Below are 16,060 nucleotides of genomic sequence, written 5' to 3' on the forward strand. Positions count from 1 at the left end.
GGTTCCTAACAGCTGGAAAGTTTCTTTGACAGTTTGAATCAGCGTGGAGGGCTGGAAAATGGGACTTTTATTATCTGTCACCAAAAATCGAGAATGCATTTTCCACAGGACTGGAGATACCTAAACATGTCAGATTTCATTCGAATTTGTACTGGTGTGTACCTACAACTTCATTTTCTTTCTCTTTCTGGTATCCCATATAGGGTGGCTTGCAAATTCTTTTGTCCAGATGTTAGTTCCTCATTAGGCTAGATCCCCAAGTCTGGACTTGGTTTAACTGTGTGAATTTCCAAAGGTCAAATAGCCACGGCTCATTTTCTGTCTCCTGTACTCTTTGTAGGCATCCTCTCTAATCTTCCAATTTTGCATATCTCTGTCATTATGACCTGTGTGGCTTTATTGGTTGACAGATTGCGTTTAATCAATAAAATTTCTAGGCAAGTAAAAGTCCACAGCCTTGTGTCCAAGGTCACCTCAGTGTTGATCTTTGCTTTGAAGTCGGTCTGGATGTCACCCTTGAGCAGCAGTTTGAACGTGCTTTAATGTAACGCTTGTCAAACCAGTTTGGGAGCGGTCTTGATGCAAGAGGGCGATGTCATTACTTATGAAAGTCGGTTGCTATCAAAGCCAGAGAGGGTTACACAGATCTATGAAAAGGAGCTTAGCAATCTCACATACGAAGCGAAGCAGCCCCCCCCCCACCCCCTCCTCTCTCTCTCTTTAGTATGGACAGCTTACCTCCCTTCCAATGCTCCCTTGCTGCACCGTCTCTATCTCTTACACGTGTGGAGATTACTAGACTCGTTCACCAGGACTTGACCCAGTTGGACACCATGAGGACATGGATAGAGCTGACACAGGAGTTGAGCGTGAAGATGGCTTTCTATAGAGAGCATGAGAGAGAAATGAAATGAAACGAAATGATATATTAACGTCTTCAAAAGGCCAAAATGACCTATGAGACCATCAGATACAAAGTGGTGAATCTAGTCTGAAATTCAAGTACAAAAAGTACTGAAAGTACAAAAAATGAAAACTGAAAATGAAGTGTGAAATGTGAAATGTGAAAATGTAGAATAGGCCCTCAATGACAATCTGGGTGTCTTGCTAGAATGCCTCTGATCCTCTGCTGGAGTCTCCGTCGATGTAGTGTGCTCCTGTGTCTCGGTCGTGGTCGTCTCGATCTCCTGAGCTCAGTCCACAGTGTCCTGACCATATACGAGTGTAGGTGCCGATCTCTTGACCCACTGTGGTGTGGTGTTAAACACCATAACCTTGGTTTTACCAAGGTTCACTGACAATCCACTATCCTCTGCAAAGTTGTGCAATGCATCCAAATGTCTCTGCATGCCCTCTGGCAACTCTGATATCAGCACAATGTCATCAGCATATAATAATAAAGGGATCCATGTCCCTGCTAGCTGAGCGCCTCTGTCACCCGCTCTGTCAATGTAGTCAGAGACCTCATCTACATACATACCAAAAAGTGTAGGGGACAAAGGACACCCCTGTTTCACTCCAATAGTGGAATGAACAATGTCAGAAATCCCCTCAAAAGTGCGTACCTGGCCAGTCACTGAACCGTATAAAGCCAGGATCCCCCATATGATCTCTGTGGGTACTCCCAACTTCAGTAGCCTGTGCATCAATCTAGCCCTCGGCACTGTGTCAAATGCTTTGTGGAAGTCCACAAAGCAGCAATACATCCGTCTCCCATGTGCCCGACCCTCCCATGGCACGGTTAAACATAACTGCTAGAAGCTCTGCTAGTAGGTCTTTGGCATGCATGAAATGCTCAGCGACTAGGCCATCATGATCATATGCTCTCCCAGTCTTCATCCTGTCAATAGCTTTCTTCACCATCTCAGCGGTGAAAAAGACACATGCGTGTGGGCATGGATCGGGGGGGTTGGGGAGGGACGGCTGTCCAGGTACTGTGTACAAAGATGATGCGTATTGACCCCAGGTCTCTGTGGAGGAAATAGCGGGGGGGGGGGGGGGGGGGGGGGGGGGGGGGGACTGCTCATGAAAGAGCCGCCACGCCTCACGCGAGTCCTGACTCAAGAATAGCTGATATAGATCCTGCTCGAGTCGAGCCAAAAAAACTCTCTTCTTCCGCCGCACCAAGCGTCGGAAGTCAATCTGTGACTGTCTATGAGTGACGTCCCCCAACAGCACCTCCCTCTAAAGTCTGGCTCTAGTCTGGCGGCACTCCTCATCGTACCAGCTGTTCTGAGGCATGCTCCCTCATCGGTGGCTCTGCTCAGGCTGGGTGTGTGGGTATGCTTTTCTTGTTGCCTCATGTAATGTTTGTGTCAATATAGTAGTTAGCTCCTCCAAGGGTCGCCCTGGGTCCTCAGTGCATAGGCGTCTGTAGATTCCGTCCATGTATACAGAGTCCGTCTCCCATGTGAATGTGTAGCGAGTAGGGGCTGCTATTCGTGGCCTGTGTACTACACTGAACTGGAAGGAGATGGTCATCGACACCAGAGCATGATCCACTGCCACCCAGACCGCTCTCGGCCTAACTATGAGATCTTGGATACTAGAGATGAGATTCGGCTGTGCCATGACATAGTCCACTGTGCTGGCTCCATCTCTGTGTGGGAAGCATGTAAAACCTCCCGCAGCAGGAAATCTCTGTAGGCCGTTAAAGATGGCCAATCCATGTGCAGTGCCCATGTCTATCAGGTGTCGCCCATATTCAGTATATTCCACATCGTGTGATAATCTGGAAAGGCCCGTCTCTACAACATCTAGCTCTCTTAGCATCTCCTCTGAAGTATCATAAAACATTGCCTGGTGATGGGCAGTCCTAGCATTGAAGTCCCCGAGGATGATAATGTCACCGTCCCTAGAGAACTCCCATATGTGATCATCCAAAATAGAGAAAGGGGACTGTCCTCTGGGCGATGCATAAACTGATGTACTCGGGGGGAAAGTAGCAAATAGCTAGATAGAGGTATCTGCCTGTCTCTGCTTTCTGTCTCACCCACATGTACCGAGCCTGCTCGTCCCTGCGGGCTATATGTATCAGTGGCTGCAGATCCTCTCTAAATAACATTGCCACTCCCCCCGAGCCCCGCCCTCTGTGCTCTGAGCGTGTCTCCTGTCTGTAGGCTGTCTCCCACGTGTATCCACTGATGTCAGGCATGGATTGCCCAGGGGCGTGGTGTGTCTCAGAGTAAAAGATGATGTCTCTTCCAGTAAAGCTATCCTCAAAAGCACCCACATCAAGACGCATAGATCCATTGCAGTTCCAGGCAGCTACTTTGAGTGTGGTCCCATAAGTCTCGCACCGTCATGTGGAGCGTCGCTCTAGTATTACCACTTTTCCGTCTCGGTAAAAAGCGATCTTGCCTTTTCCCCTTGCCGCTCTAATCTCCGGCATTACTTTCTACATATGAGCGATCTGCGAGAGGGTGAGATCATCCCCGAGAAAGATGCCAGTCTCTTTAAGATTGGGTCTTTTCTTCAAGAAGGACTTCTTCGCTTCCATGGAGGGAAAACGGAGGATGAGTGCTCTTTCTTTTGAGGTTTCTCCACTGCTTCCATTTTTCTTTATGTTGCCCACTCTCCATGCCCTTGTGTGCGTCGGCTCATGAATCCCCATCAAGGCTGTGAGTTCTTTTACTTCTTCGTCCACATTGCCTTTGTCTTTAAGACCGCAAATTCTCACATGTAAAGCGCGCACCCTTCTCCTCTGCTCCTCCTCTAGTGTCTGATTAATGATGTTGGGTGTGGACGTTGGCGTTATCTCCTTGCCTTTTCCTTTCTTGGCCACCTTGATCCATTTCTCGGCTTCATTCGCCTTCTGTTGAGTTTGGTAAGAACATCCACCCAAGAAGTCGTTATTTCTTTGTGCTGCTCTTCTCCCTCTTTGATGGCCCGTACTTGCTCCTTGATCGTGTTGATTTCTTCAATTACTGAGGGTTGCAGTTCGCCCTCTTCCAATGTGTTTCTTGATCGTGCTTCGGCGAGATCTTTTTTGAGTGACGCGATCTCTTCCTCTTGGGTCGTCACTCAGTCTTCCAGCGTGCTTATCTTGCTCTCTTGGATCAGCATGCGTCCTTCGAGCATGTTTATTATGCCCCAGAGATTGCGGGTCATCTTGGTAATGATCTCCGTCATTTCCTCTTTGCATTTTTGAATGGCATCCTCTAGGGGGTCGGCTTTATGGTTCATCTTCCTCATGCTTGATCGCCGTCCGCAAGAGAGAGAGAGAGAGAGAGAGAGAGAGAGAGAGAGAGAGAGAGAGAGAGAGAGAGAGAGAGAGAGAGAGAGAGATGAAATGTTATATTAACGTCTTTGAAAGGCCAAAATGACCTATGAGACCAACAAGTTACAATTGGTGAATTTGATACCATGTCTGAGTACGGAAAGTACAAAGAGAGAGAGAAAATGAAATGAAATGTTATATTAACGTCTTCGACCATAGTGACCTATGAGACCAGAAAGTTACAAGGTGGTGGATCTGATACAAAGTCAAAGTAACAAAATAACATAACAACAGTACAAAACAAAGATATATACTATGGGATCCTAGATTGGTCGATGTGAACTAAGCAAAAACTAAGCAAAAATGGGCGGCTTGTTGGGATAGCTGAATCACAAGAGATCTAGCTTTGGTCGTGAGAGAGAGAGAGAGAGAGAGAGAGAGAGAGAGAGAGAGAGAGAGAGAGAAATGTTATATTAACATCTTCAAAAGGCCAAAGTGACCTATGAGACCAGAAAGTTACAATGCGGTGTATCTGATACAAAGTCAGATTAACAAAATAAATTAAACTAGGATAACAAAATATAAATACTACGGGATCCTAAACTAAGCATTACAATGTGAAGACAATATGGGAGGGGAGTAGAGATCCATCTTCATCTGCACTCTGGACGACGCAAGAGTATGGCTTGAATCCTTTGCCATAGTCTCCTTCGAAATTGTGTAGCTCCTCTCCTCCCTCAGGGTCGTCTAGATCTCCCTAGCTCAAATGCTCGGTCTATGAGAATGCCAGTAGTACGGGTAGACCCCTCGACCGTCCCTGGTTGCTCTTCCGTCTGTTCTTTTGGGTGTACAGTATCTAGTGTAAAGAAATCTGTGATCTGTCTCTGGGGATGTCTCTCTTCAACTCTCCTCAGTAAGGTTTCTCTATGCTTGTGTATCTCAAGTAGATAAAGCCCTAGACATCTTTGATCCTCATAACTCATTACCCTAGATAGAGGCCCAAAACCTTCTTTGAATAGACAGTGAAAACGACCTCGTATCTCATAGTACACTATGCAATGACATATGTAATGTACTTCTGTCTCTAGCTCTAGATGGCATAAGCGGCATATTCTGTTATCTGTTGGTGTCCCTCTGAATCTGCCAGTCTCAATCTCGAGTTGATGTGAGGACGTGCGTATCTGGCCAATGGCACAACGCAAACCATGCGAAAGTGCGTGTCCATATAGCTAGGTCGAATCACAAACCCATCCCCCGTGAGGTGGAGAAGATTCTCTCTATAGAAGGCCATCTTTGTGCCCAACTCTTGTAACGGCTCTATCCATGTCCTCCTCGTGTCTAGCTGGATCAAATCCTGACGGATGAGTCTATTAATCTCAACCCGTGTCAGAGACCTCATGTGTGCCTGAAGAGAGTATTGAAAAGGAGGCAACCTATCCATGGTGAAACCATGTGTGTGAAACCATGATTCCATCTGAGCATACCAGCATGATGTATCCCCGTTAAGAGCTAATTGTCTGGAGGACTCTAGAGCCACCCTGGCATATCTGTCTCTGATAGTATCCCACAGACTATGTACAAAGGAGACTGATTTGGTGAGCGCCTCAATCTCCATAGGGGGGGCAGCTAATTCCGCTCGAATGATATCATGCGGTACAGAAACCTTGGCTCTAATCAGCTTAGAGATCATAGATACCAGGGGCTTCTCCATATGCCTCCACCCATCCTGGCCTATAGAAGGTCCCCAAACCTGCACCCCATATAACATAGTAGAGGCAACCAAAGTATCAAAGAGCCATAACTTTGTCCTAGGTTCCTGGAACTGAGCCTGTGAACACATCCTCTCCATTCCTCCCAGAGCCGCAGTGGCTCTAGTTAGTCTAGTCTCTGCTGCTCTTCTCAAAGAAAATCTCGGCCCAGTGAAGACTACCCCCAGGTAAGTGTATGCATTTGTATACTCCACAATCTCTTGACCATATTTGAAAGTAGGTACTGATCTCCTGACCCATTGCGGTGTGGTGTTAAACACCATAACCTTTGTTTTACCTAGGTTTACGCCCAGTCCACTATCCTCTGCAAAACTGCGTAGTGCATCCAAATGTCATTGCATACCTTCTGGTGAGTCAGATATCAGCACAATATCATCAGCATAAAGAAACAATGGGATCCACGTCCCTGCCAACTGGGCACCCCTGTCACCCTTTCTGTCAATGTAATTAGAGACCTCATCAACATACATACCAAATACAATGGGCAACCGTGTTTCACTCCAATAGTAGAGTGAACTAAATCAGATACGCCTTCCGGAGTGCGCACACGTCCTGCCAGTGATCTGTACAAAGCCATTATCCCCCAAATTACCTCTATGGGCACCCCCATCTCTTGCAGTCTGCGCATCAATCGAGCCCTTGGTACCATGTCAAATGCTTTGCGAAAATCCACAAAGCTACAATAGATCCGTCTCCCATGTGCTCTGCCCTCCTCAATAATGGCCCTGGTGTCAGAATATGATCAAGAGTGGAGAAACCCCTCCTGAAGCCGGCCTGACCCTTTGCTCGTACACCCTCGCCCTGTGCCCATCTACTCAAGTGTTGCTCCAGAATAGATGCATACAATCGTGCCAATGTGTGTCCAACCATAATAGTGCGGTAATTCCCAGGCTCTGTAGGGTCACCAGCCTTGAAGATGGGCACAATATTAGACAACCTCCATGTCTGAGGTAATCCCTCACACATGGCACAATTGAACAACACTGCGAGAACCTCCATCAGCATATCCTTGGCATGTATAAAGTGCTCCGCTACTAGACCGTCATGATCATATGCCTTCCCGGTCCTCATCCTGTCGATGGCCCTTTGTACCATCTCCGGTGTAAAGAAAGTGCTTGTAGCTGGGCAAGGCTTGGTAGGGTCAGGAAGGGGCTCCTGTCCCGGAACCGTATATAGTGATGTCGCATATTGGCCCCACACATCCGGTGAAGTAATCACTGGGGGGGGGGGGAGAGTGCTCATGGAAGAGTCGCCATGCCTCTCTTGAGTCCCTACTCAAGAACATCTGATATAAGTCTCGCTCCATCTGAGTTAGGTAAGCTCGCTTCTTCCGTCGCACAAGGCGTCGGAAAGCAATCCGAGACTATCTGTAAGTGGTGACTCCTAACAGAAGATCTCTCTGAAGCTGGGCTCTCATCTCTCTGCATTCCTCATCATACCAACTATTCTGGGGCATGATCCCAGAATGTCGTCTCTTACCCGGTTGAGTGTGTGGGTATGCGACTGATGCAGCCCCATGCAATGTCTCAGTCAATAGATTGGTGCACTCCTCCATTGAGAGGCCTGTACCATTTGTGCCAGCTGTGCCTTCCAATAGAAGGTCCCAGATCTCCTCTGTATAAACGAAATCAGTCTCTGGTGTAAATGTATAGCGGATGTGTGACCTGCCTCTTGGTGTCTGGGTTGTACTATACTGAAATTTAACGGACAGTGTCAAGAGAGATGATCTACTGCTATGCCCACTGGCCTGGCTCCCACTGTGAAATCCTGAATGCAGGGGACAAAGCTTGGTTGTGTCATAACATAATCCACTGTACTGGCCCCATGTCTGTGTGGAAAGCATGTGAAACCGGCTACTTCGGGAAATCGTTGTAAGCCATTAAGTATGGCTAATCCATGTGTAGTCGTCATTTCCATGAGGTATCTTCCATATTCCGTCTGCTCTCTATCATCTGAGCATCTGTCCAGTCCCAGCTCACCCACATCCATCTCCCTGAGCATCTCATCTGAAGTGTCGTAGAAGACTGTCTGCGAGTTGCCTGTTCGGGCATTAAAGTCCCCTAGGAGAATGATATCACCATCCCTAGAAAACTCCCATATGTCATCATCTAGAATAGAGAAAGGGGACTGCCCTTTGGATGCAGCATACATGGATGTACTGGGAGGAAAGTAACATATGGCAATATATAGGAATTGACCTGTGTCAGCTCTCAGTCTCACCCACATATATCTAGCATGATCATCTCTTCGTACAATATGCAGTAATGGTTGTAGTTCCTCTCTAAATAGCACTGCTACTCCTCCTGAACCTCTGCTCCCATGCTCAGATCTCGCATTTGTCCTATGAGCTGTCTCCCATCTGTAACCCATGACCTGTGGCATTACCTGTCCAGGGGCTTGATGAGTCTCTAAGAAGAATACAATATCCTTGTCTTTGAAACTGTCCTCAAATGCACCCACGTCCAGTCTCATAGACCCATTACAATTCCATGTAGTCATCTCCAGTGTGGTCCCATAGGTCTCGCACCGTCATGCAATGCGTCGCTCTAAAATCACCACCCGTCCATCTCTGTAAAAGGCTATCTTTCCCTTCTCCCTTGCCGCTGTAATCTCTGGCATTACCTCTCTCATATGTGCGAGCTGTGAGAGAGTCAGGTCATCTCCGAGGAAAATACCTGTCTTTTTGAGAGTAGGCCTCTTCCTCAAGAATTCCTTCTTCTCTTCCAACGAGTAGAAGCGTAGTATGAGAGCTCTCCCCTTTGAAGACTCTCCCGCGCCATCACTTATCTTACCTACCATCCATGCCTTTGTGTGCAATGTTTTCTCCATCCCCATCATGGATGTAAGGCTTGTGACCTCTTTCTCCACATTATTTATGTCCTTAAGCCCAGTCACTCTCACGTGCAGTGCTCGCATTCGCCTTCTTTGTTCCTCTTCGAGGGTCATGTTGATAAGCGTCGGTGTACAAGGAGTTTCTTGACCTTTCCCTTTCTTGGCGACCTCAATCCATTTTTCGGCCTCGTCCGCCTTTTTCTGTGTCCTTGTTATCATCTCCGCCCATGAAGATGTCTTTGCCACACTCAGTTTCTCTTCCTCTGTGATCAGCCTTACTTGTTCCTTGATTTCCTTGATTTCATCTATTACCGAGGGCTGAAATTCGCCTTCCTCTAGCCCACTGCTTACTCTATCAGCAAGCTCCTGTTTGAGGGCAGAGACTTCATTTTTGAGTGTCCGTATCTCGGCATTTGGGTTATTCTGTTTGAGGGCTGAGACTTCTTCTTTGAATGTTTGAATTTCTACGTTAAGGCTCTCTTTCTCCTTCTTCCACTGTGTGCCTTCATTGAAGACCATCTGAAGGAGGTTGGCCTTCTCCTTCCACCATCCTTCCATCTCTGTTTTCCACTCCTTCATTCCCTCTCCATCTGCGCCATCCGCTTGTTCGTGAGCATGAAGGTTTCCTTTGCTCGTGACTTGCAAGCAGGTGAGACATTGACGGCTTCCGTGTCCTATGGCAGGGGAGATTGCTTCCATGTTTTGTCGTTCAAGAGATGTATCGGGCTCACTTACCATTTCGAACTCAGAATTTTTGTTGAATCCTGAGTGAATGATGTTGCCGCCTATGCGTGTGATGATGCCGCCCGTGCGCTCTTGCCGCCGTCTACCCGTATGATTTCTCTGTCTGCATTGTTGTCGCCTCTGTATCTGACCGTCACCTTCTGCTCCCTCTGCGTTTCTGCAGCCCTGGAGCTGCGATTAAGCTGCCAGTCAGAAGGCGGTTAGAAGCCTGATCGTCTACGTATGAAGCTTCTGTTAGATCGCCCAATGCCGCAGTGGAGAATAATGTGCGCCTAGTGAGAAGAATGTTAGAGAGAGAGAGAGAGAGAGAGAGAGAGAGAGAGAGAGAGAGAAGCAGCCCGGGGGGGGGGGGGGGGGCACGAGGGGTAGGGGTCGGGGGGGGGGGGGGGGGGGGGGGGGGGGGGGGGGGGGGGGCGGGACGGGAGCGATAGGCGATAGAGTGAGGAGGAGGGTGGGGGGCGAAAGTTTGAAAAATTTTAAAAGGGGGGGGGGGAGTGGGCGATAGACTATAGACAATAAATAAAAACTTAAAAGGCTGAAAATTAACCTGCGATAGACAAAAAAACAGGGGGGGGGGGGGGGGGGGGGGGGGGGGGGGGGGGGGCGCGCAATAGACAGGGGGATTTCCTTGATTTCATCTATTACCGAGGGTTGAAATTCGTCTTCCTCTAGCCACTGCTTACTCTATCAGCAAGCTCCTTTTTGAGGGCAGATTCTTCATTTTTGAGTGTCCGTATCTCGGCATTTGGGTTATTCTGTTTGAGGGCTGAGACTTCTTCTTTGAGTGTCTGAATTTCTGCGTTAAGGCTCTCTTTCTCCTTCTTCCAGTGTGCGCCTTCATTGAAGACCATCTGAAGGAGGTTGGCCTTCTCCTTCCACCATCCTTCCATCTCTGTTTTCCACTCCTTCATTTCCCTCTCCATCTGCGCCATCCGCTTGTTCGTGAGCATGAAGGTTGCCTTTGCTCATGACTTGCAAGCAGGTGAGACATTGACGGCTTCCGTGTCCTATGGCAGGGGAGATTGCTTCCATGTTTTGTCGTTCAAGAGATGTATCGGACTCACTTACCATTTGGAACTCAGAATTTTTGTTGAATCCTGAGTGAATGATGTTGCGGCCTACGCGTGTGATGATGCCGCCCGTGCACTCTTGCCGCCGTCTACCCGTATGATTTCTCTGTCTGCATTGTTGTCGCCTCCGTATCTGACCGTCACCTTCTGCTCCCTCTGCGTTTCTACAGCCCTGGAGCTGCGATTAAGCTGCCAGTCAGAAGGCGGTTAGAAGCCTGATCGTCTACGTATGAAGCTTCTGTTAGATCGCCCAATGCCGCACGCAGCCGTGGAGAATAATGCGTGCCTAGTGAGAAGAGAGAGAGAGAGAGAGAGAGAGAGAGAGAGAGAGAGAGAGAGAGAGAGAGAGAGAGAGAGAGAGAGAGAGAGAGAGAGAGAGAAAGCAGCCCGAGGGGGGAGGGGTAGGGGGGGGGGGGGAGAGAGAGAGAGAGAGAGAGAGAGAGAGAGAGAGAGAGAGAGAGAGAAGCAGTCTGGGGGCGGGGGCGGGGCGAAAGTTCGAAAAATTTTAAAAAGAGGGGGGGGAGTGGGCGATAGACTATAGACAATAAATAAAAACTTAAAAGGCTGAAAATTAACCCGCGATAGACAAAAAAACGGGGGGGGGGGGGGGGGGGCAAAGAGAGAGAGAGAGCGTGCGCAAGGGGAGAAATGAAATGAAATGAAATGTTATATTAACGTCTTAAAAAGGCCATAATGACCTATGAGACCAGAAATTTACAAGGTGGTGGATCTGATACAAAGTCAGAGTAACAAAATAACCTAACAACAGTACAAAACAAAACAAAGATATATTCTATGGTATCTTGGATTGGTCAATGTGATCTAAGCAAAAAACTAAGCCAAAATGGGCGGCTTGTTGGGATAACTAAATCACAAAAGATCTAGCATCGGTCGTTGGCGAATCTCATCAATTTCCTCCATGGTTTGTAGTCTAACCGGGCGTCGTGCATGCCTGGCCAGCGTGCTCCGAACCTTTTGTCGTAGCCTTCGTCGATGCTGTGTAGTCTTTCGCAGTCGTGGGCGCCTGGATTTCCCCAGTTCAATCGCTCGGTCGATCAGTGTGCCTCTCGTGTGAGACGAGGGGGAGCTCTGCTGTGGGAGTGGCTCTTGCGGCTGTCCCGTGTCTGCTCTGAAGAAGTCTGTGATCCGTCTTTGAGACTGGCTGGCCTTGCCATTCAGCACGCTCTCTCTGTTTCTGCGCAGCTCGAGCAAGAACAGACCCAGGCATCTCTGATCTTCGTATCCCATTATTCTTGAGAGTGGTCCAAAACCCTCTTTGAACAAGCAATGGAAGCAGCCTCGTATCTCGTAGTAAACGGGGCAGCGGCATGTATAATGCAGCTCTGTCTCAGGTTCCAGGTCACACAAGGGGCATGTCTTGGCCTCTGTCGGTACTCTGCTGTATCTCCCAGTTTCAATCCGTAGCTGGTGAGACGATGTGCGTAACTGGCCAATAGCACATCGTATCCCATGAGACAAGTGGGTATCCATGTACCTTGGTCTCGTCACAAAACCATCTTCTGTGAGCTGGAGAAGATGCTCTCTGTAGAAAGCCATCTTCGTGCCCAATTCTTGTGCTGGTTGTATCCATGTCCTCCTGGTGTCTAGCTGGGTCAGGTCTTGGCAGATGAGGTTGGTGATCTCCGACTGTGTAAGATTGAGAGATGGCGCATCCAATGAGTACTGGAATGGTGGCAGCCTGTCCATGCTGAACCCATGCGCCTGAAACCATGATGTCATCTCCCCATACCAGCATGTTGTATCTCCTTGTATGGCTAACTGTCGAGAGGACTCAAGTGCTATGCGAGCATATCTGTCTCTGGGAAGTTCCCATGTGCGGTTTATGAAGGAGATTGATCTGGTGAGCGCCTGCACCACCAGTGGGGGGGCCGCTAGCTCTGCTCAGATAATGGCCCGTGGTACTGATGCCTTGGCTTTAATGAGCCGCGAGATCATAGAGACGAGAGGTTTCTCCATGTTCCCCCATCCGTCTGTGCAGCCCGGCCTCCCGTGGTGATCCAATGAAGGTCCCCATATCTCAGCCCCATAGAGCAATGCTGAAGCCACCAAGGTGTCAAAGAGCTAGAGCTTCGTCCGGGGCTCCTGAAACTGGACCTGCGAGCACATCCTCTCCAATCTACGCAATGCTGCGTGGGCTCTAGTCAGTCTGGTCTCTGCTGCTCTTCTGAGTGAGAATGTGGGTCCGCTAAAAACCACTCCAAGGTAAGTGTAAGCGTCTGTGTACTCCAGAGTCTCCTGGCCGTATGTGAATGTAGGTGCTGACCTCCTGATCCATTGTGGGGTGGTATTAAACACCATAACCTTGGTTTACCCAGGTTGACAGACAAACCACTTTGGTGGGCAAACGTATGCAAAGCATCCAATTGACGTTGCATTCCCTCTGGGGATTCGGAGATCAACACAATATCGTCAGCATATAACAAAAGTGGAATCCATGTCCTTGCCAGTTGTGCACCTTTATCCCCATCGCTGTCAATGTAGTCAGAAACCTCATCTACATACATACCGAAAAGAGTAGGAGAGAGCGGGCAGCCCTGCTTCACCCCAATAGTGGAGTGAACCGGTGTAGAAAGTCCCTCCGGGGTGCGTACATGCCCTACTACTGATTTGTACAATGCCATGATCCCCCAAATGAGCTCTGTGGGTACTCCCATTTCCTGTAATCTGCGCATCAATCTGGCTCTGGATACTATGTCAAAAGCTTTGCGGAAGTCCACAAAGCTACAATAGATCCGTCTCCCATGAGATCTGCCTTCCTCGATGATGGCCCTGAGTGTCAAGATATGGTCAAGAGTAGAGAAGCCTCTCCTGAACCCTGCCTGCCCAGTTGCACGCATTCCTTCCTTCTCTGCCCATCTACTCAGCTGTTGCTCAAGAATGGACGCATACAACTATGCCAGTGTGCGCCCAATCATAATAGTGCGATAATTCCCAAGCTCCATGGAGTCTCCTGTCTTGAAGATAGGTACGATGGTAGATAGGCTCCAAGTGTCCGGTAGGCCCTCACACATGGCACGGTTAAACATAACTGCTAGAAGCTCTGCTAGTAGGTATTTGGCATGCATGAAATGCTCAGCGACTAAACCATCATGATCATATGCTCTCCCAGTCGTCATCGTGTCAATAGCTTTCTTCACCATCTCAACGGTGAAAAAAGCACATGTGTGGGGGCATGGGTCGGGGGGGTTGGGGAGGGGCGACTGTCCAGGTACTGTGTACAAAGATGATGCGTACTGACCCCAGGTATCTGTGGAGGAAATAGCAGGGGGGGGGGGGGGGACTGCTCATGAAAGAGCCGCCACGCCTCACGCGAGTCCTGACTCAAGAATAGCTGGTATAGGTCCTGTTCAAGTCGAGCCAGAAAAGCCCTCTTCTTCCGCCGCACCAGGCGTCGGAAGTCAATCTGTGACTGTCTGTGAGTGACGTCCCCCAAAAGCACCTCCCTCTGAAGTCTGGCTCTAGTCTGGCGGCACTCCTCATCCTACCAGCTGTTCTGAGGCATGCTCCCTGATCGGCGGCTCTGCTCAGGCTAGGTGTGTGGGTATGCCTCTACTGCTGCCTCATGTAATGTCTGTGTCAGTATATTAGTTAGCTCCTCTAGAGGTCGCCCTGGGTCCTCAGTGCATAGGCGTCCGTAGATCCCGTCCATGTATACAGAATCCGTCTCCCGTGTGAATGCGTAGCGAGTAGGGGCTGCTACCCGTGCCTTGTGTGCTACACTGAACTGGAAAGAGATGGTCATTGACACTAGAGCATGATCTACTGCTCACCCCGACCGGTCTGGGCCGAACTGTGAGATGAGATTCGGCTGTGCCCTGACATAGTCCATCGTGCTTGCTCCATGTCTGTGTGGGAAGCATGTAAAACCTCCCGCATCAGGAAATCTCTGTAGGCCGTTCAAGATGGCCAATCCATGTGCAGTGCCCATGTCTATCAGGTGTCGCCCATACTCAATATATTCCACATCGTATGATAGTCTGGAAAGGCCCGTCTCTGCAACATCTAGCTCTCTTAGCATCTCCTCTGAAGTATCATAAAACACTGCTTGGTGATGTGCAGTCCTAGCATTGAAGTCCCCTAGGATGATAATGTCACCATCCCTAGAGAACTCCCATATGTCATCATCCATAATAGAGAAAGGGGACTCTCCTCTGGGTGCTGCATAAACTGATGTACTCGGGGGAAAGTAGCAAATAGCTAGATAGAGGTATCTGCCTGTCTCTGCTTTCAGTCTCACCCACATGTATCTAGCCTGTTGGTCCCTGCGGGCTATGTGTATCAGTGGCTGCAGATCCTCTCTAAATAACACTGCCACTCCCCCCGAGCCCCGCCCTCTGTGCTCTGAGCGTGTCTCCTGTCTGTAGGCTGTCTTCCATGTGTATCCACTGATGTCAGGCATGGATTGCCCAGGGGCCTAGTGTGTCTCAGAGTAAAAGATGATGTCACCCACATGTATCTAGCCTGTTGGTCCCTGCGGTCTATGTGTATCAGTGGCTGCAGATCCTCTCTAAATAACACTGCCACTCCCCCCGAGCCCCGCCCTCTGTGCTCTGAGCGTGTCTCCTGTCTGTAGGCTGTCTTCCACGTGTATCCACTGATGTCAGGCATGGATTGCCCAGGGGCCTAGTGTGTCTCAGAGTAAAAGATGATGTCTCTTCCAGTAAAGCTATCCTCAAAAGCTCCCACATCAAGACGCATAGATCCATTGCAGTTCCAGGCAGCTACTTTGAGTGTGGTCCCATAAGTCTCGCACCGTCATGTGGAGCGTCGCTCTAGTATTACCCACTTTTCCGTCTCGGTAAAAAGCGATCTTGCCTTTTCTCCTTGCCGCTCTAATCTCCGGCATTACTTCCTACATATGAGCGATCTGCGAGAGGGTGAGATCATCCCCGAGAAAGATGCCAGTCTCTTTAAGATTGGGTCTTTTCTTCAAGAAGGACTTCTTCGCTTCCATGGAGGGAAAACGGAGGATGAGTGCTCTTTCTTTTGAGGTTTCTCCACTGCTTCCATTTTTCTTTATGTTGCCCACTCTCCATGCCCTTGTGTGCGTCGGCTCATGAATCCCCATCAAGGCTGTGAGTTCTTTTACTTCTTCGTCCACATTGCCTTTGTCTTTTAAGACCGCAAATTCTCACATGTAAAGCGCGCACCCTTCTCCTCTGCTCCTCCTCTAGTGTCTGATTAATGATGTTGTTGGGTGTGGACGTGGACGTGGACGTTATCTCCTTGCCTTTCCCATTCTTGGCCACCTTGATCCATTTCTCGGCTTCGTCCGCCTTCTGTTAAGTTTTGGTAAGAACATCCACCCAAGAAGTCATCATTTCTTTATGCTGCTCTTCCTCCTCTTTGATGGCCCGTACTTGCTCCGTGATCGTGTTAATTTCTTCGATTACTGAGGGTTGCAG

At 48.9% G+C, this 16,060-nt stretch overlaps 3 protein-coding genes across 12 annotated transcripts in view; 1 reads left to right on the forward strand and 2 right to left on the reverse strand.

The window, feature by feature from the left end:
• ATM (Serine/Threonine-kinase ATM-like protein) overlaps positions 1 to 16,060 on the forward strand; it is a 289,283-nt gene that overhangs the window by 224,206 nt on the left and 49,017 nt on the right. For all 10 annotated transcript variants that reach the window (XM_086526409.1, XM_086526408.1, XM_086526410.1 and 7 more), the window contains exon 50: positions 33 to 154. In XM_086526409.1, coding sequence (XP_086382535.1) covers positions 33 to 154 — 122 coding nt within the window. The remainder of the gene's footprint in view (positions 1 to 32; positions 155 to 16,060) is intronic.
• LOC147443598 (uncharacterized) lies at positions 6,890 to 8,487 on the reverse strand. Its single transcript, XM_086526413.1, has 2 exons — positions 8,148 to 8,487; positions 6,890 to 8,096 (listed from the first exon to the last, which is right to left on the reverse strand). The coding sequence occupies exons 1-2, from the start codon at positions 8,485 to 8,487 to the stop codon at positions 7,702 to 7,704; spliced, it is 735 nt and encodes a 244-aa protein (XP_086382539.1). The 3' UTR covers positions 6,890 to 7,701.
• Positions 8,518 to 9,803, reverse strand: LOC147443599 (uncharacterized). Its single transcript, XM_086526411.1, has one exon. It carries the CDS (start codon positions 9,556 to 9,558, stop codon positions 8,518 to 8,520), a length of 1,041 nt encoding a protein of 346 aa, XP_086382537.1. The 5' UTR covers positions 9,559 to 9,803.

This window comes from Adiantum capillus-veneris, chromosome 13 (assembly GCF_014529385.1).
Source record: "Adiantum capillus-veneris isolate H3 chromosome 13, ASM1452938v2, whole genome shotgun sequence".
Lineage (NCBI taxonomy): Eukaryota > Viridiplantae > Streptophyta > Polypodiopsida > Polypodiales > Pteridaceae > Adiantum > Adiantum capillus-veneris.